At 47.2% G+C, this 26,338-nt stretch overlaps 1 protein-coding gene across 7 annotated transcripts in view; it reads left to right on the top strand.

The window, feature by feature from the left end:
- The window catches only part of DOT1L (DOT1 like histone lysine methyltransferase), a 70,121-nt gene extending 49,297 nt beyond the window's left edge, over nucleotides 1-20,824 (top strand). For 3 of the 7 annotated variants that reach the window (XM_054049888.1, XM_054049891.1, XM_054049894.1), the window contains 12 exons: nucleotides 3,099-3,200; nucleotides 3,801-3,938; nucleotides 4,554-4,679; nucleotides 5,786-6,267; nucleotides 6,681-6,804; nucleotides 7,779-7,925; nucleotides 9,153-9,279; nucleotides 11,077-11,690; nucleotides 13,813-14,018; nucleotides 15,172-15,236; nucleotides 15,891-16,862; nucleotides 17,977-20,824. In XM_054049888.1, the coding sequence (XP_053905863.1) occupies nucleotides 3,099-3,200; nucleotides 3,801-3,938; nucleotides 4,554-4,679; nucleotides 5,786-6,267; nucleotides 6,681-6,804; nucleotides 7,779-7,925; nucleotides 9,153-9,279; nucleotides 11,077-11,690; nucleotides 13,813-14,018; nucleotides 15,172-15,236; nucleotides 15,891-16,862; nucleotides 17,977-18,566 (3,693 nt within the window). In that variant the 3' untranslated portion in view covers nucleotides 18,567-20,824. The remainder of the gene's footprint in view (nucleotides 1-3,098; nucleotides 3,201-3,800; nucleotides 3,939-4,553; nucleotides 4,680-5,785; nucleotides 6,268-6,680; nucleotides 6,805-7,778; nucleotides 7,926-9,152; nucleotides 9,280-11,076; nucleotides 11,691-13,812; nucleotides 14,019-15,171; nucleotides 15,237-15,890; nucleotides 16,863-17,976) is intronic. The other 4 variants (XM_054049889.1, XM_054049890.1, XM_054049892.1 and 1 more) reach the window with 4 other exon arrangements.
- The last annotated feature ends 5,514 nt before the right edge of the window (nucleotides 20,825-26,338 follow it).

Here is a 26,338-nt window from a genome sequence, read left to right as displayed (position 1 = left end):
TTCCTCTATTTTGATACGAAGCTGTGGGTACCAGAACAGGGAGCTGGTGTCTTGAACCCTGTCCTTTTCTCCCATTTGGGTTTGGCAGCTGCTTTTATTCTCTAAACATCTCATGGGTCTCAGGAGCAAGAGGTGGTGGTTAACCACTCAAACTTTAATATATTTCTGTCCTCTGCTTAGACAGTTTTCCCTGCATGGATGCATCCTGCCAGCTGCTACTTAAATAATTAAATTGTGCTTCATCTAAGTAAAGATTGTAATGACTTTAAATTGGGACTGCCCTGACAAACACACAGATACGGGCCTACAAGAAAGCTGGGGAGAGACTGTTCATAAAGGCTATGAGTGACAGGATGAGGGGTAATGGGGATAAACTGGAGAGGGGCAGATTTAGACTGGACATAAGGAAGAATTTCTTCACCATGAGGGTGGGGAGGCCCTGGCCCAGGTTGCCCAGGGAAGCTGTGGCTGCCCCATCCCTGGAGGGGTTCCAGGCCAGGTTGGATGGGGCTTGGAGCCCCTGATCCAGTGGGAGGTGTCCCTGTCCATGGCAGAGGGTGAGCCTGGATGATCTTTAAGGTCCCTTCCAACCCAAACTATTCTATGAAACTCCTTGGAGCTAAATTTCTTGTTTTTAATATCCTATTCTTTTCCTGTTGTAGGAGAGGCTAAATGGATTGAGTACTGCAGCATTAGGATGGCTCATTAAACTTGTAATGAATTGAAGTGTGGAATTAAAAAAACCAAGCTGTCATCGCTTATTAAATAGACTTAATGAGGCATCGTTAGTATTGATAATTCTAATGTGTTAATATTACACTGATGGGGTTTATCAGGGTGTGGGTTTGACATAGATGGAAAGAAAATCCTGCGTCCGAAGAGTGGAGTTTGTCTCTGTTATGGAGCCAAATCTCCAGCAGAGGGAGGAGATTTACTCGCTGAACACTTTTTCTTTTATTGCTTCACCTCAGGAAAGCTGGGGAGGGGCTCTTGATCAGGGAGTGCAGGGATAGGACAAGGGGGAACGGTTCTAAGCTGAAAGAGGGGAGATTGAGATGAGATCTTAGCGAGAAATGTTTTGCTGTGAGGGTGGGGAGGCCCTGGCCCAGGTTGCCCAGAGCAGTGGTGGCTGCCGCGTCCCTGGAGGGGTTCCAGACCAGGTTGGATGGTGTTTGGAGCCCCTGATCCAGTGGGGACCTGTCCAGTGGGGATGGAACTGGATGGGCTTTAAGGTCCCTTCCAAACCATTCCATGATTCTATGATGACCCATTTAATTTGTTTATAAATTAGTCCCGATGAGAGAGACTGTGGTTACTGCTTCTAGGGAGGAAGCTTTTACCATAGACCTTAACAATAATCTTTAACTTGTGGCCAATTCCAGCTTCTGGTAGCACCCATGGAAGCTTTCCATTGCCCTGTGGTCATTGTGAAAGTGTCAGCATAAATCCCTGGCATTTTCTGGGGTTTTCCATCATGGGAACTCTTTCTTTCTGGATGAGAAAGCCTAACTTGTGCCACCCCATTCATTACTGAGAATTGGTTAATGCTGTTTTGTGTTCACGCAAACCTTTTTTTCTGTGGTTGTTTCCATTTGTTTTCGCAGTCAAACATGAATTTTTAGCTCGTTTCCTTAGGCAGCACATTTTTTCTGCTTGTTCCATGCTTGTTGGGAAAGTCAGCGTAAGGTTAACTCATCTCCTTGCACGGAAAATAGCATGAGACACGATAGCATGCAAGTGTTGTGCCTTACAGTGAAAGTATAAATTGAAAGTGTGGAAAAGTAATCACTTGATAATGGTATCTGACAGCTGTTTTGTACTTTAAGACATTAAAATGAGGAATTCAGGATGATACTGGTTTTTAATGGAGTGTTACGTAGCGAGCATGGCAAGTTAAACTCTACAAAAGCAGAACTTTGCTGGATGAGGTGCTATTATGGATTCTATTTAATAACTCCCTCTTACATGAAGGTTTTTCAAGTATAAAAAAAAACATGTCTGTGATATGATTTGAAAAGAAATGAGATGCTGAGAGCTGCCAGTTCACCAGATTGCCCTTAGATGGAGCTGTCAGCTCCTCGGCTGCTTGTAAAGACTAAATGGAACGACTGATGATGAAAGCATAAATAATGTTTTCAGCATCACTTATTTAGCTTTGCACCGAACGAACTGCTCTCCCCAGTTGCTGGCATGAGGTGCAACAAGCACTGTGTGCCAGGTTCCGTGTTTCCTCACACATGTGGAGCTTGCCAGCACTGCTGCTTTGCTTCCTGAATGGATTGCTTGGAAGGTCAAGGTGCTTTTCACCCTCGTCCTCCTGTTTCTGGAGCGATGTCTCGCTTTCTGTGTGATTCCTGTTTGGCCTCAGCAGCAAAAGTTGGAGAGAAGTATAATCTCCAGAGCTCACTCTTCTTGCTGTGCTTGTCTTTCAACTGAGAACCAAATAAATGAGACTCTTGAGCCAGTCCTACTCTTGCTGTTTGATGCTCATGTAGTGCACGACCACGAAATGAGTATCTAAGGGAAGGAATGCCATGGGCAGGAAAGGTTCTGCGAGTGGAAGGGTTGAGTAGCCTGCTGGAGTAATTTTGTCACTAGAAGTACAAGCAGTTTGGCTTATTTATGCTTTTCCTCTACCTCCTTCCAGTGTATTTTTATTTACTACTTGTCTTGTGTAGGAAAACTCGGAATTGGGGCCGTGGAGATTTAGATTCTGTTCCCAGTTTAGTAACGGATTTCGTACCGATAATCTTTTCCTGTTCCATTGCTGCACTGTGGGTTGTGATTATTGCTGCTTCTTCACAATGCCCTAGGAGGAGAAAAATGAGTTCTTAAGACTATCCTGATTGTATTTTACCCTATAGCAGAAGAAACTACTTCAAAACTCTTTTCAGCTTACTTAACTTGAGCAAGTGTTGACCGTTAACACACACAGTCTCACACTAATCTGAGACGGAGCTGGATTGGCTCACGCATCTCCTTTCTGAGCTGAGATTGATGTCCAACTCGCTGTGCAAACTGGGGGTAAACATCTTGCTGAGACAGGCCGTGCTACAGTTGGTGCTAAAAGTGTATTTTCTCACTCTTCTCTCTTCCAGGAGAAGAACGCTCAGCTACTGGGGACAGCACAGCAGTTATTCACCCACTGCCAGGCACAGAAAGAGGAAATCAAACGTCTTTTTCAGCAGAAACTTGATGAGGTAGCCCTGGTCTGGTGGAAGTGGATGCTTGTTAGTCATCTGCGTGCAGACAGTTTGATAAAAATAAGTAAGACCAGAGTAATCTCAGGTCTTCAGCCTCCGTTTTGCAGCAGATCATGCTGAATGTGGAGCCTGTATCACTCTGCGGTTAGGTTTTTTTTTCCTTTATTGTTGGAATCGGTGTGTGCAGCTCTGTGTCCAAGGGATGGAGCTGACAGACCGCAGACACTGTGGTGTTTTAGTCAAAGATGCATCCCCTGCTGGTGGAACAGACTCTGTGCTGCTTAGTGCAAGTTCAGCAGCGTGGAAGGAAATGGGGGGGGCTCTCTACAAAAATAGAGTTGTTCTGGTTGACAAGAAACAAAATGCCAGTTCTCAAGTTGAATTGCTGGAAAGGCAGCTGCAAGTTGAGGTACTTCTGTCCTTCCTTGTTGTCTCCTACCAATGACAAAGTGCCATAGAGAATGCTGGGGGCCTTCCATCAGCTGTAGAGGTTCCTCGAGTCTCCTCACTGTCACTTTTGAATGTGAGAGGCATCTGGAATTAGGGTGTCAAGACCTTACTGAATGATCTCTTGCTTTCTCCCCCTTCTTCTTGTAGTTGGGAGTTAAAGCTCTGACATACAATGACCTGATTCAGGCTCAGAAGGAAATCTCTGCTCACAATCAGCAACTGAAAGAACAGACGAAACAGCTGGAGAAGGATAACAGTGAACTCAGGAACCAGAGCTTACAGCTGGTGCGTACAACGCTGGTGTCTGAGTAGCAAGGTGATGCTCCCATTTATGCGAGGAGGACAGGGCTGGCCCTGGCTTCATGGTCCCTTCAAACCAGAAAACCACTCAGCTGCTGTAGTTCCTCTTGTAGTTCCAAGAAAAAGCGGTCCTTTTTCTTGGTGATCTTTACTTACCTCTAACCAAACACTGAGATGGCAGCTGGCTCTGTCCTCAGCTGTGTCCCCTAAACGACCGTGCAGTTGTACGCACACTTTGTCACCAAATCTAGTTCTTGTTGGCCAAGGAGTTTGTACAGTGCTCACCTTGATGTAGCCATAACTCCTGCGGTGGTCGTCTTGGTAATTCCAACTGTTATGGTAGGTGAGGGGGAAATCTGGATGTGGCAGTGATTAGGGAGGCTTGTGATAATAATGTGGAAGGAACCAGGCAACCTCCTGCCGCATTATGTGGGGACCACAGGGCCGTTTTGGTGGCATTTGGTTTAAGCTAGGAGGAGTTTTCAGTGGGTTAAGAAGCTCCTTGCACATATCCAGTTGAAAGGTGCATGGCTTCCAGCTTGCTCCCTGGGTGAAGTGGTTAAAGCTGTCTCCTGATCTGTTTATTCCGTATCTTTGCAGCTTAAGGCACGGTGTGAGGAACTGAAGCTGGATTGGTCAACGCTGTCACTGGAGAACTTGTTGAAAGAGAAGCAGGCCTTGAAGAATCAGATTTCGGAGAAACAAAAGCACTGTTTGGAATTGCAGGTAGAGAGCAAGAAACAAATCTCGGGTCACAGCTTGGGGTAGCTCCTGGGCAAAGGGCCAGTTCAGGGTATCTGACTGCATATTATATGAAAGGGTAAGCGAGGTCACTTGTTTTCATCTCCCCTCCCCTAAACCTAATCTTTTTATTACAGGGTTTTAGTAAACTTGAATAAAGTTGTAAATAACTTTTAAAGGAAGCATGTGCTATGACCCGATTCCTTGGTAATGCTGTGGAAGAAGGGATCACGGGTTATCATGAATATGATTAAAAAGTAAGACCTGGCGAAAAGAAAGGTCCTGCTTGCTCACATAATATGGCTTCATTAGAACATCTTCTGTGTGCTCCGATGTCGTGATTCAGCATTCGATTCACACAAGATGCCATTTACTGTAGGGAAAAGAAATTAAACTCCTGTGACTAAAGAATTTTTACTTTCCTTGTGAGATTTGCACTAGAGCTAATCCAGCCTTTGCTCCATGCCTTGACAGGGAGCGGCTGTTTGCTTCCAAGGCTGGCAGTACTGAGTTACTCCATACTCTCTATCAAAGTTCAAGATACTTTGTTTGCTTTCAAGATCTAAAGGTGCTTTCTAGGAGACTCTGAGCCGTTCTCCTTACTTGCACCCCTTGGTCTCAAGCTCAGAGCAGCACATTAAAATTAGTTTCTCAACTTTTGGGTCAGTCATTTTGCATCGTTCCCAGAAGGCGAACAGGACAGCTGGGGAGGAGCTCTTGATCAGGGAGGGCACGGATAGGACGAGAAGGAACCGTTTTCAGCTAAAAGAGGGGAGATTGAGATGAGATTTTAGGGATAAATATTTTGCTGTGAGAGTGGTGAGGCCCTGGCCCAGGTTGCCCAGTGGCTGCCCCATCCCTGGAGATGTTCAAGACCAGGTTGGATGGGGCTCGGAGCGACCTGATCCAGTGGGAGGTGTCCCTGCCTGTGGCAGGGGGTGGAACTGGATGGGCTTTGAGGTCCCTTCCAACCCAACCCGTTCTGTGATTCTGTGAAATGGGGCCACTTTTCCTCAGAATTGTATTGAGGCAAAACTCCGTAATGTGATAGAAATGTGATCTTTAATCCTTGTTCTCCTTGTCTTTTAAAGATCAGCATTGTGGAGCTTGAGAAGAGTCAGCGACAGCAGGAGCTCATGCAGCTGAAATCGTACACGCCGTCTGATGAGTCACTGTCAGTACAGCTACGCAATAAAAACCATTTGAACCGTGATCCTGAGGCTGATCACGGCAGGTTCCAACTGGAACTTGAATGCTCCAAGTTTCCGATGCCCCACATCAATGGCATGAGCCCTGAACTGTCCATGAATGGCCATGCTACTCCCTATGAAATTCATAACACTTTCAGCAGGCCCTCTTCCAAGCAGAACACCCCTCAGTACACGACTTCTCACCTGGACCAAGAAATAGTTCCGTGTACCCCAAGCCACGGCAGCAGACAGAAGGCAGACAAGATGACAAGCTTGTCCTTGCCCGATTATACCAGGTTTTCTCCAGCTAAAATAGCACTAAGGAGACACTTGAACCAAGACCACGCGGTCAACGGAAAAGCCACAACTAATGAGATACAGAGGTGAGTGTTCATTTCCTACGATAGGGAAAGAGGGATAATACTATTACGTAGTGTTAAGAACTGAATTATTGGCATTGTGGGAAAAAGAAAGTTTATAATAAGGAGAGTTGCACCAGGGGAGGTTTAGATTGGATATTAGGAAAAATTTCTTTACTGAAAGAGTGGTGAAGCCCTGGCTGGTGGAGTCTCCATCCCTGGAGGGCTTCAAAAACTATGTAGCCATGGCACTTTGGGCCATGGTTTAGTAGGGAAGGTGTTGGGCTGACGATTGGACTGGATGAGCTTAGAGGGCTTTTCCAACCTTAATGATTCTATGATTCTGGTTTGTAAGTCTATAAGTTTGGTACAGGAGTTCCTTGCATAAGACAAGTCCTTACCTTTTGTATTCTAATGGTTATACTTTTCTGTTCCAGAGCTGACCATGTCAAAGAGAATGGCCTTACATATCCAAGCCCTGGTATTTCCAATGGCATAAAGCTGAGTCCTCAGGAAACTCGGCCCTCTTCCCCAGCGGCCTTACCAGTTGCAGGCGAGAAGGTAAGAGATCTGCCTGTACTCAAGTGCAGAGACTTTTCACCTGGTAAAACAGAGAAAAAGTTGTCCGAACTAGGGGATGCAGGTGGCCCTTTCTGTGGTCAGCTTGACATGGAAAGTAACACGAAATACAGTAGGTGTAATACATAAAAAGGAAGGTTCTGGCTGGATGGAGAGAAAACTGTGCTCAGGAAAGATGTGCTTAACTTTGAGTTACTGGTTTATGTAAGAACCGTGCCAGTGATTTGGTAGGAGTTCTTTTTGATCTGGTGTGTGTCTGCTTGAACTTGAAAAGTAGGCTCTTTCATAGCTAAAAATAACAAAAAATTGCCCACGTACTTGTCCGGCCATGAATCTTTTTGGTGCTCGTTTCAGAGCAGGCAAGTGCCCTCCTGTAGGAGGTTACCATGGAAATATTTCTGGCTACTACATCTTCTGCGCACAGAAGGCCTCAACATTTGAATTCTGTCAGATGAGTGCTTTTCACAGAGCTCTAATGAAGACAGTGGGAAATGAGCCTTCTTAGGGCTTCCTTTTCCTTAGGCTTGGGGCCAGCTGTAGGTTTAAGTTACGTATTCTATGCTGTCAAATACTGCAGTTCTGGTTGACCCGTGTGGGTTACAAAGCTGCTCTGTGCGTGCCCTGTCTTTGCTGTATAGTCATCACTCTGAATCACTCAATGGTTTGCGTTGGAAGGGGTTTTAAAGCCCATCCAGTTCCACCCCCTGCCATGGGCAGGGACACCTCCCACTGGATCAGGGGCTCCAAGCCCCATCCAACCTGGCCTGGAACCCCTCCAGGGATGGGGCAGCCACCACTGCCCTGGGCAACCTGGGCTCCTCACCCTGATTATGTACTTCATCAAACAAAATATAAAAGGAAAAGACAAAATATTTAATGAGATTACCATTAGTTTAAAAAGTCTTTTCAAAGATAACATGCAGTTAAGTATGTTACCTTCTCTTTTGTATTTACAGGTTTTGAGAGAGAGAACCTCTGTGAGTAATGGAGAAACTATCACCAGCCTACCTATCAGTATTCCTCTCAGCACAGTGCAGCCCAATAAACTCCCTGTTAGTATCCCTCTGGCCAGCGTAGTCCTACCTAGCCGTGTTGAGAAGGTGGTGAGTAAGGGATTGTCAACACTTTCCATCCCTAACTAAAATCCCACTGGGCAGTTCTGGGGTGCCAGGCACCAGGATCCGTACTGGGCTGCTAATCTGGATTGTCTGATGCTTCGGGGGAGGCTGCTGTTGGGACGCATCCTCTTGGCTCGTAGTCATTCTGTAGAGTTTACTCACTTTTGTGTCTGGGGTGGTGGTATTTGAGCCAGGAAGGAAAGGGAAGAAAAAAATCCTAGTTTTAACTTTCTGGCTGGGTGGCAAAGGTGCAGAGTTTGTGGCAGTGAAAGCAGAGAATCACATGTGTCAGTTTGTTCTATCCCACGCCTTCTTACAAGGCCCTCGGAGACAAATTCTTCTGCCTCAGTTTTCTTGTCAAAATTCTTGTCTTTATCATTTATGTGTGTAGGGTGAACTTGAACAGGTGAGCCCAAGTCCGTGCTGCTCTCAGTGATCGGGGAGTTTAAATAAAGCCTGATCCTGTTTCTCACAAATGTTTGTCCCAGAAGTGTTAGAGAACTGAGAAGCATTTGCAGCTTTCACAAGAGAGCTGTGAATTTAAAACCCATCCACCAACACTTGCCTTGCAATCCTGTATTTGGAAAGCTGGAGTTGTTTCGTGATACTGAATCGATTATCTTTTTCCAGCTTTAGACTTGTCGCTGTAGCAGAACTTGCAGAGTTTGTCCAGCGCCAAGGAGAAGTTCTGTCCTCAGAGAGGATGCTCTGATGGCTCCTCTTACTCCAACACATTGTTTATTCAGGCTGCTGTTGCGCAGTTGATTGCCTTCTGCAGGAAAACACCCCTTATTGATCATACCCTGGAGTCATGTACTAGAAAACACAGCCTGATGCTTTCTTCTGCTCAGTTTGAGGTCGTTTGGGGGAACTTTGTGTGCACAGGCTTGACGACATGATAGAGCCATTTGTTTCCCATGAAGCAGTGGACTGAGGCATTTGGTCTCTGATTCTAGCACTGCCCTGAGTCTAAACTTTCTGGACCATGAGCCCATTCTCCCTCTATCTGCGTGATATCTGTTGTGTGATAGATACCATTGCAGTATAATTAATCATAGTATTTATTCTTGTCCCGTAAGAAGCAAAATCTAGGGCATTTAGGTAGTAGAGCCTTTTCCTCGTTAAATCTACTAATGCATGTGAATTTTGTTAAAAACTATTGACTTTTAAGGATACTTTGTGTACTAAAACGCCTGTTTCTCTTCCCTGCAGAGAAGCACACCTAGCCCAGTTCATCAGAGTAGAGACTCGTCGACACTTGAAAAGCAGATTGGTGCTAGTTCGCATAACGGCGTAAGCAATGCTGCTGGAAACAAGCCACTGGCTTTGGCTACCTCAGGTAACGACCTCGTCTGCGCGAAGGTGCGCTGTCCTGTCGCGACAGCAGCCCCAAGTGCTCGCGTCGGAGTTTTCTGAGCATTTCGTATCAGCTCATTCAGGCAGTAGAGTGTTAGATAAATGTGTGTTTTGTAACGAGACCAAGGATTAGTGGATGATGCTACTTTGAGACTGTATACCTGCAGTGTGGACACGTTCCGGCATAAAGTATCGATTTGATGTGCTTTACCTGAACTGCAGCAATCGCAGTGGAAATTAATAACTGCTTTTGTAAAATAATTCTGTGGGGATTAAGAGATTCCTACCTTTACAATGTGGCAAACCAGCAAAATGCTGTGTGGCTGGGCTATGAGCTGATGATCTGCATTTCAAAGTTCTGGTTTATAGGGTGGTGGAGGTTTTTTTAATAGCAAAATGAATTCCTCGATGCAGGTCATGATGGTGCCTCGAGAGAGTTGTAAAGTCACGAGTATCAGGGTGGGAGGAAATGTCAACTGGGAGAGGGCAGGGATACCTTTTAAGTGCAGACATTGCTTCTGAACTTGCTCATCTGTTGAAATCGTGGCCTTTAGCTGTTCAGGAGATGGAAATGTTGTGGACTAGGAAAAGTAGGTTTGAGCATACAGAAGCTGTTTTACAGCTGATCCCTCATCAGAATTCATTTGTTCTTAATATTTACCACCTCGAGGGGCTTGTGTTGTTTCTTGCATCTGTTTCGCAAAGAAGGGCTTGGCTGCAGTTTTCTATAAAACCAATGAAGTGTTATTAAAAACCCCCTCCTTGCTGTGAAACAAACCCATGTTCCCTTCGCCCCTTCCATTTAGACAGCCCAGAGACAAGGCCTTCCCAGAGCACTAAACCCATTTTATGCTACCCCATGGCCAAGACTTAATTCCCTTTCCAAGCGTCCTTCCATATGGCGTTCTTCTGCCACAGTTTCTTTGAAGATCCCCGGCGCTCCCTAAGCCACAGCCTTGTGTTTCTTTTTGAGGAAATGGGCTGTCTAGGTGACACCGTCCCTGCTTTTTTTGGGGAAGGAAACCATCTGATTTTGGCCATCCGTTTCCTTAACGACAGGAAGGACTTGAGAGTAAAGGAGCCCAGATTTCAAAAGATGCAATAACTCCAAAGAAACTTCCACTTGAATTCCATTTAAAAACTGAGTAGAGCATAGGATATCATAGAGTCATGGAATGGTTTGGGTTGGAAGGGACCTTAAAGCCCATCCAGTCCCACCCCCTGCCATGGGCAGGGACACCTCCCACTGGCTCAGGCTGCCCAAAGCCCATCCAACCTGGCCTTGAACCCCTCCAGGGATGGGGCAGCCACCACTGCTCTGGGCAACCTGTTCCAGGGCCTCCCCACCCTCATCGTGAAGAATTTCTTCCTGATGTCTGATCTAAATCTTACCCCTTCCAATTTAAAGCCGTTCCCCCTTGTCCTATCACTCCATGCCCTTGGAAAAAATCCCTCCCCAGCTTTCTTGTAGCCACCTTCAGGAACTGGAAGGCCGCTATAAGCTCTTCTCTCTCCTTGTATTATATCCATATAGCGCATGAATTTTCCTGAGCTGGCAAGAGTAGTGAAAATCATTAACCCCTAACAGAAACCGTCAACACCCAGAGTCACGGTCTCAACTACACGGTGTAAAACCGAGCTGTGCGATATCCTGTGTAACACGCCAGTGCTGGCTGATCTAACGCAGGCAGAGCCAAAACCGCTCCCGGTCATCCCAGAACTCTAGCACTGTCAACTGTTGCTCAGCAGAAGCAATGATGTATACTTTCCCTTCCAACAGGTTTTTCTTACTCTTCTGGCTCCGTGGCAGTCAATGGAAATCTTACAAACAGCCCAGCCCATCTTAACCATAGTGTTGATCAGGCAGCTCTGGACGACTCTGGGAGTCTGTTTAACTCTGTAGGGTCTCGGAGTTCCACTCCACAACATCCTTTGCTAATGATGCAGTCGAGGAACTCGGGGCAAAACTCCCCTGCTCATCAGCACTCAACAAGCCCCAGGTTAAATGGCACCTCCCAGAGCCTGGTAGGGGTTTTGCAATATGCAGATGCTCAGAAGATGTTTGCCGAAGGAACAAAGGGGGATCTTCAGTCTGATGCAGCGTTTTCAGATCCTGAGAACGAGGCCAAGAGAAGAATCATCTTTACAATCTCTCCTAATACAGGACATGTAAAACAATCCCCTTCCAACAAGCACAGTCCTCTGCCCACGAGCGCTCGGTTGGACTGTGGCCAAGCACACGTGCAGGATGGGAAGAAGCGAGGCCGGCGGAAGAGATCTTCTACTGCGAATCTCAGCGGGAACTCCGGAGTCTCCCCTAAACGCAAATCCTTACCTACTGTGTCTGGCCTCTTTACGCAACCATCAGGTTCACCGCTCAATATCAACTCTATGGTAAGGGCAAAAATGAAGAGCCGTAGCTTGAGAGAAGGGCCTGGAAAATCTCTTGGTATTAAAAATAAGGTTCAACTGTTCTATTCTTTTAACTGTTTAGCTCTGTAAGTCTTGAACTGTTAGAGTGCTCATAGTGCTAATTGGTGTGAAGACCCTTTGGGAAAATGGCCTCTCTGAGACGCAAGAGTGTTGCTGAGAAGTTGATGAACTCTCTCAGTATAAGCAGAACGTCTTCAGGGAGTTCTTTGCTGTCAGAGCGTTAAAAATATTAGGTTGGTGCAAAAATAATTGGTTTTGTCACTGTAAACTGTGGTGCTTATTTATTTTATGGTGTTTGTGCAGTTAGACCATTTCAAAGCGTGAAATTCACTCTACTTATTTATGCTATAATTTTTGTTTTCACTCTTTATTCTTTTTTATATGGTGCTGTCAATGGGAAAAAAGCAAATCTGAGCAATTTTGTTGTAGGACCTCAAAAGAGGAGGTGAAGCAGCAGAAACTGCTGCAATAGCAACAAAGCATTTGACCAGGGGACGGGCAATGAACTTACAGCTCGACGTTGGTTCCAGGAGTTTTGTAATGGAAGTGATAGCCTGGAAGCTGAGGAAGGTCATGGACATCCTTCTGCGACAGAGGACAACCAATTGAGGGTCTTTATTGAAGCAGAACAAAACTGCATGAGAGGTTCCAGAAGAACTCAATGTAGATCATTCAACAGTTGTTCAACATTTGCGCCAAATTGGAAAACCAAAAAAGCTCAAAAATCATGTGCTGCGCAAAGTGAGTGAAAATCAAGATGAAATCGCCATTATGAAGTCTGCTCTGCACTTCTTTTGTGTAAGAAAGATGATCCATTTCTTGATTGCATTGTGAAGTGTTGCCCAGAAGAAGCGGTGACTGTCCCAGCCCCGAAGATGTTCCAGGCCAGCTTGGATGGGGCTTGGAGCAACCTGATCCAGTGGGAGGTGTCCCTGCCCATGGGAAGGGATGGAACTGGATGGACTTTGAGGTCACTTCCAACCCAAACCATTCTGTGATTCTGTATAACAGCTGACGGCGTTCTGCGGAGTGGCTGCTCTCAGGTAAAGCACCAAAACACTCCCCCAACCTGAAGCTGCATCAAAAGAAGGAGATTGTGCTCACTGTTTGATGGTCAGCAAGTGGAGTCATCCACTATAACTTCTTGAATCCTGGCAAAGACATCACGGCAGAGAAGGATCGCCAAGAAATCCACAACATATACCCAGAACTGCAGCCCTTGTGTGCAACCTGGGTCAATCGAAGAGGACCACTTCTCCACGATAATGCCCAACCACGTATCTCACCAATGACTCGACAGCAGCTGTGTGAACTGGGCTAGGAATCTCTCCCTCACCCAGCTCCCTCTCCAGGCCTCTCTCCCACCGATCACCACATCTTCAAGCATCTCAACGACTTCCTGCAAGAGAAGGTTTTCCGCAACCAAGTAGCAGCTCAAAACACCCTCAAAGAATTCATTGCTTCCAGACCTCCAGAATTCTCTGCTGCTGGAATAAATGGACTTGTTTCTTGTTAGCCAAAATGCAGGGTTCTAGTGGTTCTTATTTCAATGAACAAATTTTATCCTAGGCTGAATTAAACTCGATGGTTAAAGACGACGATTATTTTTGCACCAACCTAATGCTCTCTTCATTACGACGAAGCCCTTGTTTCTGCAGTGAGTTGTTCTTATAGGATGTAGGTTAAATATTTTGAAAATAGTTTAAAATAAGATTGACTAAACAGTGTAAGTGTGCCAGAAGCATATGGCATTCTTGCATAATTAAGCTAGCTATCCAAGTTGCGTTCATGTGATCCTACAGCGGTGATTTGGGGAAAAAGGAAGGGATTATCTCATGGGTTCATTTCTTCATTGAAACATAAAATTGAAGAGTGAAAATCAGATATTTTCCGAATAATCTGTTGTATCAAAGCTTTCATCCCAGGTTCTAATGCAGAGTAGAACAACGGCAGTGCTAAACAGGCAGCTGTTGGCATATCCTAAAGCCGGGCGAGTTAAGCCTGCTTTTAATACCTTTAACAAGATGCTTTGTTTCTAAAGGGATGCTCTCATCTGTAACTGCTTTCTTTCCTTCTTGCCCAGGTCAATAACATTAACCAGCCTTTAGAAATAACAGCCATTTCCTCTCCTGAAAACTCCCTGAAGAACTCTCCTGTTCCCTACCAGGACAATGACCAGCCCCCGGTACTGAAAAAGGAAAAGCCCCTCATTCAGACCAACGGCGTTCATTATTCTCCTCTAACATCAGACGAAGAACAGGGATCTGAAGATGAGCACAATAGCAGCAGGTGAATATATGGGCAGAGGTTTCGGGAGGAGACCTGATAACGGTGCTCGAAACCGGAGATGTGTGTTAAGGTTTCTTTGTTCTCTTTGCTTGGAGACCCAATTCCATTATGCCAAGCGTCTTTGGTGGCTGAAATTGTGCACAGGGAAGGTATTTAGGAAATAGTACTTGGATGTGGGAACCTGCAGTTGCTGTGTGTGTTTGCAAGGCTGGGAGAGCCTGGCCTCGGAGAGAATTAATGCAGAAATGATATTTACTGCGTGGCTTTCTAGGAGTCTAGGCTGTGTGTGATCTTTAACTTAGAATGTCTCCTGCTCACTCCCAGTTTCAGCTTGACTCACCTCCCGTACGAGGACAGGCTGAGAGAGTTGGGGTTGTTCAGCCTGGAGAAGAGAAGGCTCCCAGGAGACCTTAGAGCAGCTTCCAGTGCCTGAAGGGGCTCCAGGAAAGCTGAAGAGGGGCTGTTTGCAAAGGTTGTAGTGACAGGACGAGGGGGAACGGGTATCAACTGGAGAGGGGCAGATTTAGACTGGACTTAAGGAGGAATTTCTTCCCTATGAGAGTGGGGAGGCACTGGCCCAGGTTGCCCGGGGAAGCTGTGGCTGCCCCATCCCTGGAGGTGTTCAAGGCCAGGTTGGATGAGGCTTGGAGCCCCTGATCCGGTAGGAGGTGTCCTGCCCATGGCAGAGGGTGGAACTGGGCGATGTTTAAGGTTCCTTCCAACCCAAACTATTCCACGCTTCTACGACTCAAAATTCTGCACATCCTGCCCCAAACTGTTGATGTGTTCCTCTGAAAATTGAGTGCTTGCCTGTGGGGTGCAATTTTTTTCTTGTTTGAGGTGCTGGGAAGGTAACCGCTCTAGAAATGTGAGCAGCAGCCAACTTCTTGTTGCGAAAGAAAAGCAACAATGAAGTCCTCTGAGCACACATTAATGTTGCAAAGAGCAATAATTCCTTAATAGCTTCGACTTAAAGTTTGTTGTGGATTTTTTATGCTGTTAAGTTCCTTTAGTAACATACAGCTTTCCAGCCAACATGGTTTTATATACTCTAGTCAGCTGTTAAGACATGGACATGAGGAATCAAGGGTGAGGGTAAACGTGCAACAAAAGAGCTGCAATAAGTGCTGTAACCTTTTTATTTTCCCACTAGAATCGAAAGGAAAATTGCAACAATATCGTTGGAAAGCAAATCTCCGCAGAAGACTCTTGAAAATGGTAGGCGTGAGGAACGTTTGTCATTGGTTGGAATGATTGGACGTGGGAATGGGTGAAGTTGTTAGGCAGGAGCAAGCTTTGCTGTGCTGCTGAGCAGAGTCTACAACTGCCTGAACAACATCTGCCAAGTGACAGGCGATAAGACAAGAGAAAATGGCCTCAAGTTGTGCCAGGGAAGGTTTAGATTGAATATTAGGAAAGACTTCTTCACTAAAAGGATTCTCTGGCACTGAAATGGCTGCTCAGGGCAGTGATGGAGTCTCCATCCCTGAAGGTGTTTAAGAGATGGATAGATGAGGCTTTCAGAGGTGGTTTAATGGTGGACAGCTATGGTTGGACTTGATGATCTCAAAAGCTTTTTCCAACCAAGCAATTCTCTGATTCTGTAATAATGATTACAACAAGTGGCTGAGAATTGCACATTTTGGGTCAGTTCTTTCTATAGTCACAGGTCACAGAAGGGCTGACCAGTTTTTTCAGACTTGGGGGTTGGGGAGGGACCTGTAGCACAGAGGTTGAGGAAAGAGATCAGTGTTCTCTAACTTCTTCAGAGCCTCAAACTAAACGTGCGTGTTGAAAGATAAAAACCAGTTCTTAATGAGCAGATTCAGTGAATGCTGGGTTTTGACATTGGTAATTTTTCTTCCACGCTAGGCGGCAGCTTAGCTGGGAGGAAACAAGCACAAAGCAACGAGAACATGAACAGCAGCAAATGGAAATCTACTTTTTCACCCATCTCTGACATCAACCTGACCAAACCTACGGACAGTCCCTTGCAGCCGGTGTCAGCTCTGAGCCAGAACTCGCTGTTTGCCTTCAGGCCGTCCTCCGAGGACAGCCTCGCCATCGACGCCAAGATCCCGGCGCACGCAAGGAAAAGCATTGCCATGCCCTCAGTTGGGGCAGACGGGCTCAGCCCCGGTACAAACTCCACTAACGGATTCGCGTACAACGGTGGACTCTCAACTGACATTGGTTTACACAGCTTTATCGATGGTGCTTCTCTTCCACACAAGGCTTCAGATGTGACCAATTCCAACTGCTCCCTGGGTTTCCAGTCACAGCGAAGCAAAGATGTAGGGGTATCGGAAACGAATCCTTTTTTGAACAAGAGGCAACTCGAAGGCCTCGGCGGCACGAAAGGAGAAGACTTAAATCGGTCGGGGGTCAAAGGCAAAGAGATCGGCGAAATAAGCATTCGTACTGGGGGTTCTTCGGAAAAAAACTCTTTGCAGCATAACGGAAAGGTCGGCAAAGGAAGGGACCGAGATGTGGAGTTTAAAAACGGCCACAACCTTTTCATTTCTGCTGCTGTTTCGTCTGGTGGCCTTCTGAATGGTAAAAGCCTTTCTACTGCTGTTTCTTCGGCAGGCAACCCAGCATCTTCTGTTCAGCCGCACCATCCTTTCCTAAACACTTTGACCACTGGATCGCAGTTCCCCCTCGGCCCCATGGCCTTGCAAGCAAACCTCAACTCGGTGACAAATTCCTCAGTATTGCAGTCTTTATTTAATTCAATGCCAGCTGCTGCCAGTCTGGTCCACGTGTCATCAGCTGCAACCAGACTGACTAATTCTCACACTATGGGGAACTTCTCTCCTGGGGTTACAGGTGGAACAGTTGGAGGTAGGCAGAACTCTTTCTCTGGTATAAGACAGGGCCTAAAGGAAAGTCTGACGCTGCCTCTCCAGGGGTGAAGCCTTTTCATTTCTGCAGGATGTGAAGCAGATCTGTCCCACATAACCAGTCTCCTCTATCTCTCGGAAATGCTAGGATGAGTTCAGTTCCCCACGGTGAAATCGCATGAGCTTTGTCTACTAGATGAGCTTGTTGTAAAGCAATACACCCAGACTTTGTGATTTCATAATGTTTGCTTGTTCTGATGTGGCTGTGTTGGAATCAACTTAGGTCCGCCTGCAGGTAAAAGCTGTAACTTGTCGTGGTACCAAGTGAAGGATCTCTAACTTGTCACTTGAGGAAAGGTTGAGAGTAGGCCTTGAATGGATTTAGCGTGATCCAGGAAGAGCAAAACATCAGTGCCTCTTCAGAGGAGATGGTGGTAGGAATTGCGTAGCTTTCTGGCTCTTGAATGGACACGAAGAGCGTTTCTTTGCCAGGAAGGGCAATGCCATATGCACCTTTGCGCTTCTGGGATTCTGCACAGGCTTGCCTTCTGTGGCCCAAACCGGAGACAAGCTGGCAGGCCTAGAAGATAGTCTGAGCCTGCCGTTGCTAAGTGTCCGAGGCAGTTGTTCTTACCTGTCCGTAGTCACTCAGGCGCCATGTCGGGAAATCCTAACTCTCACGTCTCTCAGCACGTAGATTTGCTGGAAATACAATCTCCCCTCTGCTGCCCTGTAAGTGGGAAAGCAGGAGGGTGGGGAGGGAAGAGCAGCAGTTTGAGTCTTCAGATAAACAACTCTAGAGACCACGTAATCTCATCCAAAGTCTGCCTGTGTGGTATAGAACTGACAGTTCTTGGGTCTGACCATTTTTCCTCGTGGCATTTAGAGGTTGGCAGTAGGAAAGGTAAGTGAAATCTTTTGTACCTCCTGGCCTGCACCATTATCTCTCATTGCTTGCTGTCTTCTCATGCTGCATATTTTTGTATGGGGCTGTAACTATTATAATTTGGCTTTTTTTCTTTTTATTTTGCTTTTTTTTTTGTTTTGTTTCTCTTGTCACTTGAGACTGTACAAAGCCCATCTGTTGAAGCTGAGTTTTTCTCTCCTGTTTGCAGGTATTTTTAACCATGCGGTGCCTTCTGCCTCCTCTCCTCATCAATTTGGAGCCAGTTTCAGCAGCAGTGCTGTCTCTAGCAGCACAGTGCTAAGCTTAAACCCTCTGCAGGCTGTTGCCAGCACCTCATCCTCATCCTTCCCACCCTCTTCCTCTAATTTAGTAACATCTAGTGAGACTAGATCTGCTCAGCACCTCAACAGAGCGCCAGTGCAATCTGTTTTCCATCCCCCTCCGCCTCCTCCTAACGTTTCATTGCCCCCACCTCCTCCATTACTCGCTTCTAACTCCGAGCCTGCGCTTCTGCAGAACCTGCCCTCCATCCCACCTAGCGAAGCTTTTTTGCCGTCCTCTTCTGCTGCTTCTGTCCAATCTGCTAATGCTTCTTTGTCTATTAAGCTAGCTTCTCTCCAGCACAAAACCTCCCGCCCCTCCTTTACAGTCCATCATCCGCCTCTGCCCCGCTTGGCGCTGGCACAGTCCGCGCCCATGATCACGCAGTCCAACGCCGCTGGCACCTCCGCTATGTGGGTTACACTTGGCATGCAGTCTCCTTATGCTTCGCACCTTTCTGGGGTTAAGCCGCGATAAAGAGCTTGCTTAGCTAACAGTTCTTATTTTGTAAGGTAAGGCTAGAGAAAAAAACAAAACCAGAGGGGTTTTGTACCAGATGCTGAATGACGCTTCTTCCTTTTCAGAGAGAGCTTGGGGATGGGCTCTGGGGAACGGAGTAACCTCCAAAATGTGGGAAGCAAATACTGTGGTGGCAGAGGATGGAGAGGCTTAATGCTCTCTCTCTTCTGGGAGTCAGGATTTCTCGACAAGGAGCGCTCACGCTGGTACCTCGGGTCTGTCTCATCTGGGCATTAGGGTTATAGTCAGGTTGGGATCCGTCACGCAAATCTTGATTCCAAAAAGGTCAGCAGGCGGGAGGAAATGCCTGTTTTGAAGTATGGTTTTATACGCTTACCGGATGAGGTTGTTGCCTGCTTTGATTCCTCCCTCCTCTTCTCCTCAGACACAGACTGTTGCCTTTCCACAAGTCCGTGTTGGTACAGCGTTAGGGTGCGCGACGGTGCTGCTTTGTGACTCTCTGGGCTTGGTTTTACCATCAACAGCAGCTGCTCTGAATAATCACAAAGTTAAAAATCTCTAGGTTACAAGCTCAGCTTTGTCTTGGAAAGCAAACGCGCTGATCTTGCCTTTCCCCTCTTAACGTGCCCCCTGCATCACTGGAAAACACAACCGCAGGGAGCAAAGAAGGGTTGTAACTTCTCTGTGCGCTGCAGCGTTGTCGGACTTGCCTGCTAGGGCTGACGGTGACCACCAGATGCTGTATTTACGCTCGCTTGGCAATCACTGGCTTACTGGGTAGACTGTGAAGGAGAACACAGGGAATCTGCAGGGTTAACTGTGGTCCAGATTCCTAAAGGCTTGTAGAAAAGAGGGGACTTTGCGGAGATTGTGCGTGCGTTTTGCTTGAAGCAAGTATTGAAATGCCTTTAGAGCATCTCCAGAATAAAGTGTACGACCACAGAGTTGGGTCCTGTTGTTAATGCAAAGACTCTGTGGCGTCCTGATGTAACGATTTGTACTGGCAAAGTGCAATCAGGCCCCAGAGCTTGCTCCGTGCTTTTCTTGACGGCCTTTATTGTTGCTGTTCACTGATACCAAAGCTGCATACGATACATGGTTGAATACTCTTTGCCGCTTATAAAACAAATGACTCAATTACAATATACCTGAGAGATTCTTTTGACTGTGCTTTGTGTCTTCATCTTCAAATTGCTCCACAGACACAAACAAATCTTCATTAGGCTTTTGTGAGGCACGTAAGTATCACCTCCTTCCTTCCAGGCAAGAAGGAGAGGCTGAGAAGAGGCTTTGAGTAATGTGGTCCCTGTGTGCCGGCAGAGACCGACGGTGATGTGGTTACAGACTGGGCTTGAAAGACCTTGGATAGAAACAAGAAGGGGGAGAAGGGGCGAGAAGGGTTAAGCTTGGGGGTTTGTACATGTTGAGAGAAGAGCGTGAAAGCTTTACCTGGAATTGAGGTCACGTTGGGGTAGACTCCATCACTCAATCACTTGGTGGTGATGGTCCCTGTCACAAAAAGATTCTGAGCTAAACAGGCGAGGCACAAAAGTGACAAAGCTGAATTGTGGAGCAAAGGAGCAGAAATAATGCTGCCAGGAGATGGTGTACGACAGACGTTACCTTAGTTGTGGTCCTGCTCCATGTGACTCTTCAACGCAGGTCAAAGGTTTCCATAGTTGCGTTGACTTTGGTGTAAAAACGTGTGCTCAGAGTCCTTGGTGAAGCGAGGGCGAAGCCTGGAATTGGGGACTAAATTGCTTTGCTTCTCATAATGTTTCTCCCCCAGGGTAATAAAAAATTCAAAGCGGATTAATGCATGCTAGAAAAAGGTGAAGTAGGGAGTGGGGGAAAGGTTTTTACCCCTGTTTGGGGTCAGTCACAGGGGTTCGGTATGGTTACGCTGCCAGAAAAAGCAGAGCTGGGAGTGGGATGCGTGTCGCTCTTGGAAGCATTTTGTCTGTCTCGTTGTGGTTGGGTCAAGAGTTGCTCCTTCTTTGCAAGGTCGTGGAACAATTTAGAGATGATTGTCACGTCTAACACGCACGGCAGTTTTGTCTTTTATTTAGATGAGTCTTTCCTCCTCTCCTGTTGTGCAGGTAACTAGGATTTCTACCTCAACCCAATGTGACCTATGCAAGGACAACGTGGACCAACTTCACTCGGCTTCCACTGAAAGGTGCTCACCTGGCCTGTGCAGGGGTTTCTACTCTCTTACTACTGGACAAAATAAAAACATAAAAAGACCTAAACAACAGAGACAAAAACATTTACTGTGAATCTGAGTAAAAAAAGAAAAAAAAAAAGGAAAAAAAAAAAAAGGCGAAAGAAATGCTTAAAGCTCCAGTTTGTATTGTTGATAGTTTAGATAAAGTATTTATCTTTTTTTAAGGTGAATTCTGACTTATTTTATTCCACCTAGACTCATAAATACGACTTAATATTAAATTCTCTGAATGCTAAAGGACTGGCACACCAGCAGAGATGTAAAGAGCCTCCTCTCGGTGCTATTTCATCCGTCAGAACTGTGCCTCTAGTCTGAATCCTTGGTGCTGAATTTGGAGGGTTGACCGATGCCAAACCCAGTTCTCAGAAAGGTCTGCGGTTTATTTATTCCACTTAACTCTGTTCATACACCAAACCCCGCTGGGTTTGCAGCGGTGTGAGCGACAGAGAAGGGCGGCTTTCTGTCCGTTATCATTGGAACTGAGCCAGGCGTTTGTTCGCTGGGTGGGTTTTTGTGTTCTTTTAACCACCAAGAGCCTCCGTGCTTCCCTCTGGAGTGGCAGCTACGGTATGTGGGGCGGTCGGGCCACCTTGGGCACAGTTTGAACAACAGAAATTCAAGTCCTGCCCCATTCAAACTACTTCACTGGGCCATTTGCAGTCGCTGGTGGCACTCACGTCACTGTGAATTTCTGGTAACTCGTTTTGGGCTGTCCTTGGCGTATGAACAGGGTGCGTAATCACTGGTATTGGTCGAACCCTTCATACCAATGTTGGGAAGACCGAACGTAGTGCTTCTGTCCCGATACAGGTAGCAGATTATCTCAGCTCGTTGGGGTTTTTTTTTTTGTTCCGAGTACGATGTATTTTATTAGTAAGGTTTTGATACTTGATTCAGAAATGGCTTAGCCGCGTACGTTTATTGACAAAGTGCATTTTGCTTTTGTATTTCTTTGCTTTAAATAAGCCGAAATTCTATGATTCTTTGATTCTACGAAATGGTAGTTCACAAAAACACCGCGATCTAGCTTACCGTGCTGCCACGTCAAACTGGTGCAGTTCATTGTCTCGTGACTCGATGTTCCGTGTACAGAAAGCGCCGCTCCGAGCAGCGGCTGTATTTTATAGAGACGTGATGAGAAATTATAAATTTCCTATACTTTATTTCATTTATTTTTTAGATTGTACAAATGCACAGGAAACTTGTAAAGACTTATTTATTCGAGTGCACAAAGTGAGGTAAAGGGTGATGCGTTAAAATCACGCTGGTCGGACTGGACCAGCACCAATAAAAGGAAACTACAGGAAAAGAAGGGGAATTGTAACAGCAAAATGAGTACAAAACCACATTTAGGCTTTGGGAAACATCTGCTGCTCACCCCGGTGCTCTGCAGGACAGCGTCAGCCGCTCTGCAACAGAGGTGCTCGCTGTCCTTACATCCGTTCTAGGTCGCTAGGACTCCCTCGTGAGTCGCCTGCTTCCAGCAATCGGGCATTCACCTTAGACTTGAGCCCTGCCTCACCGGCCACCTGATGGAGCATCCCGTGGTCACAACGAGCTGGGCTGAACACGTAAGCTGGTCCTGCCTCTCTCTGGTTTTGGAGTTGACAAGATTGCTCTGTCCTCGTGCCTGGAGCCAGGAGGCATGGTTGTGAACCATGCTGGCTGGGTTCAAGAGAGCATTGGAGAGACATGCCGTGGTAGCTCCTACCCTCTACGGACTTTGGGGAGCACTTCATCTCCAGTGAGCTTGGGAGAGGTGAAGGACAGAGTGCAGTTGTTTCCCAACTTGATTCCCAAGTGTGTCTTCCATAGGCAGACTTTGTACGCAGAAGCTGTTGGTCAAACTTTGCCTTCTCCTTCACTGGAAAGGGAAGGGATTGATAGCCCTGGCAATTAGGGAGGTTTTGGAACCGGTTTGTGCTTTGCGTATGGGAGGGCACTTGGCAGCAGTGTGCTCTACTGAGTTATTGATGAAGAGGAAAACGCTCAGAGGGTGATAGCTGAGAAACATCCCGTAGCTTCTAGTGGAAGCTGTAGAACCGTGTACGTCCTGGAATCCAGGAAGACAATGTAGCCCAGATGTTTTGCAGTTGGGAGCTGGGTAGTTCCAGCTTCATCCAGATCCTTGGGGAGCTGGAAGTTTCAGAGCTCCCTTAGCATCCTTCCCGGCCTTGGGTCTTTGGAGGCTTCGCGGTGGTAAGCTGTGCTTGAGCTTGAGCAATCACTGGAGGAGCAGCAGCCGCAGTTACATCTACTCCTTCATTTATATCCCCGATGAGATGAGGAAATACAAGTAGAAGCTTGTAATCACTCAGCTTTTATCCCATCCTTTTCTGAAAAGAGACCAAGATACAATCTTCCTTGGACCTCTTGTCCCGTCTCAAACTGCAGAAGACATAAAGGAAGATAAGGACTGGTGGCCAAGTTTTCGGGGAGGGTTTGCTTGTGTTCCTGCCCAAGGTGATAGCGGAGAAACCTGTTTGGAGAAGGAATTGACTCACGTGTGCTGTGTGTGCTCGAGGGCTGTGTCACCTGGCTGGTTCCTGGCCCTGCTTGGCTGAGAAGGATGGCCAGATCCTTGTGGGAATGACTCGCTTTGCCCTGAGGTTCACAGCATTTCAGGAATTGGTGTCTAGGGAGAAAGACGGGGCCGTCAGGGATGATTTAGTGGTGGACTTGGCAATGTGATGTTTACTGTTGGATTCGGTGATCTTAAAGGTCTTTTCCAACCTAAACGATTCTATGACCCTTTGGAGCAAAGGCTCTCAGTGAGGAGTGTGTCATCTGCTCTCCGCTTGGTGGTGTGGGAAAGCAGAGCCCCTCTGTCCCTCAGCGTCACCTGTGGTAGTGGGTGTGTTGGTGGTGGGGAGCCAGCAGTGTCTGTAGGAGGTCTCGCTCCTGAGAAGCTGTCGGAGATCATCAGGCCTGCCTGCCCACTGCAGCTGAGCACTCGCGTGCTAACCAGACGTCTCCAGTTGCCCAGCATTTTGGAGCCCGTGATTCTCCAGCCGTCATCTGGGAAAGCCAATGGAAACCAGATGCTGACCCAGGAAGAAACTCACAGTTGGGACGTAATTGAAAGGGATTCAGCCGGCGGGCCAACCTGCTGAGCATCTGCTTCAGCCTCCTGGAGTCCTTTAGGACTTCATTTACCTCTGCATTACCTCTGGTCTGTCATTCCCAGTGGCCCAACATTTCCATCTTGGCGTGAGGTTGGATGGGCCTTGGGCAGCCTGGTCTAGTAGGATGTCCCTGCCCATGGCAGGGAGGGTTGGAACTGGATGATCTTTAAGGTCCCTTCCAACCCAAACTATTCTATGATTCTATGAGTCCGCAGCTGCTCTGGCCTTGCCACTGTCTTCTACCCAAGCCTGGCACCGTTGGCACCTTCACCTTGCGATGAGTTTCTGTGGTGGCTCTAATCGCAATCTTCGTAGTAATCCCCACCGAGCTGTGTGTCCAGGATGGTGCTGGATAATCCAGGGAGCAGTGAGAGGTGGGAAGCCAGGCGAGCGCAAGTTTTGGACTGATGTCTTAATATTAGCTGGGAGATCATAGCATCGATAGGTTGGAAAAGACCTTTGAGGTCATCAAGTGTGACCGTACCTGTCCACTACTCAACCAGATCCCTAAGCACTTCATCTGCCCATCTTTTAAACACCTCCAGGGTTGGAAACTCAACCACCTCCCTGGGCAGCCTCTGCCAGTGCTTGAGAACCCTTTCGGTGAAGATGATGTTGCCGAGATGATGTTGTCTTCCTCACTCTCTGATCTTATATCTTCTTGCCATAATCTCCAGCAAGTTCAACTTTCTTCTCCTCTATCTGCAAGGCCGGGCAAGTGTTTACCTTGATGTACGGCTGCTGGAAGGAATGGCTCTTTGAGATGTTGGGATCCAATCCATCTGGCTACAAGACTAAGACCCTTGCGACCCTACTGTAGGAGTGCGGTGCCGGAGGTCTGAAACCTGGCTTCAATAATTGGAGATACTTTTGAGGAATCAAAGCCAAACAGTCAGTTCCAGAAAGGAATTCCTTCTGCGTTACCACATCCTGCTGGGTCCAGTCATTCCGTGGCTGTCACACGTGTTCCTTCTCCTCCACGCCGCATCTGCCAGCGAGGGACTCGTCAGGAAGCTAAAATCCATCTTGTAGCGTATGTGTTGCCAAAAAAAAAACATGGAACTTCCTGAGCGAAACCTGTGTCCCACTTCTAAATGTCAGCCTTGAGGAACAAGCCGCACGCGCTCTTCCTTTTTTGGTGATTTGCTGCCTCTGGCTCTGGCGCTTGCCGGGTCTGGTCCATGGAGACCCACTGTGCTGGGAGGCTGGAAGCGCTCCAAAAACATCAAACCCAAGCTCGGTATTTGCTGCGGATTAGGCATTCCAGAACGATTCTTCCATCAGCCAGGGGTGTGGGGGGCACCCAGTGCTCGGATGTCTCTTGATTTCCTTGGGCCAAGGATGAAAGTGGCTGGAAGACATAGAGGGTTTGGGTTGTAAGGTGATGGGGAAGTCGAGCTGCCCCTGTTTTGGTGCGAACGAGGCTGCTTAGGAAGGTGTGGATCAGTCTGGACAACCATGATGATGTTCTCTTAGTTCAGGTTGTGGATGCGATGGGAGAGAAGCAAGAAGGAAGCTGCTTTTTGGGCAGCTGCCAATAACGGGGAGCGCGGCGCATCCTGGATGTCCATGACATTTAGACGGTGTCATCTCCAACCAGTTTCTTCTGATAGCAGGAACTGGAGTCTTCTTGGCCAGACAAATGGAGAAATACTTTCTTGTGCTTCCATCTCATTCCCTTCCTTCCTGGAGATGCTTTAGCTTTCAGCCCACAGTTGGGGCTCGCCCTTGGCTGGGCGTTTGGCTTGGCGCTGGGCTCTGCCCGGCTTTTGAAGCCGGAATTCCCCCTGTGCCAGGACTCGCTGGTGGGATGAGATGTGGGGGTGAAGGTCAGCTTGGAAGGTCTGAATCCATGATGGTACTTAGAGTTGCTGAAATACACCAAGAAGAAGGTCGCATCGCTTGATCTGAAGGGATCTACGCTGGTTTTGTGAATCAAGAGCTTTCAAAGGACTTCACGCTCCTCAGGCTAAAACTTGCCCAACTCTTTGTCACACTCAGTTACTTCATCTCAACTCATAGCGTTGAGTAGCTTTTTTCTTTCCGTAGTCAAATTTAATAGCAGCGAGTAACGTATTTCTCTGAAATCTGCTGAGCAGGTTTCACGCTTGGAAAGCTCTTCCATTGCACCTGACTCGCATCTCGGCGTGGAAGCATTGCGTCAATCCTGCTTGGCCATCATGACTGGTCAGGGCTGAGTGCGTGGCTCGGTGCAGCGTCGCCGTCGCCTGGTGTGTGGTTGTACATGCGTGTAGGTGCCTTAATCGTAGAATCATGGAATAGTTTGGGTTGGAAGGGACCTTAAAGATCATCCAGTTCCACCCCTATGCCATGGGTAGGGACACCTCCCATTGGATCAGGGGCTCCAAGCCCCATCCAACCTGGCCTGGAACCCCTCCAGGGATGGGGCAGCCACC

The sequence above is a fragment of the Cuculus canorus genome, chromosome 27 (assembly GCF_017976375.1).
Source record: "Cuculus canorus isolate bCucCan1 chromosome 27, bCucCan1.pri, whole genome shotgun sequence".
Classification (NCBI taxonomy): Eukaryota; Metazoa; Chordata; class Aves; order Cuculiformes; family Cuculidae; genus Cuculus; species Cuculus canorus.
This window is presented reverse-complemented; position numbering and strand designations above follow the sequence as displayed.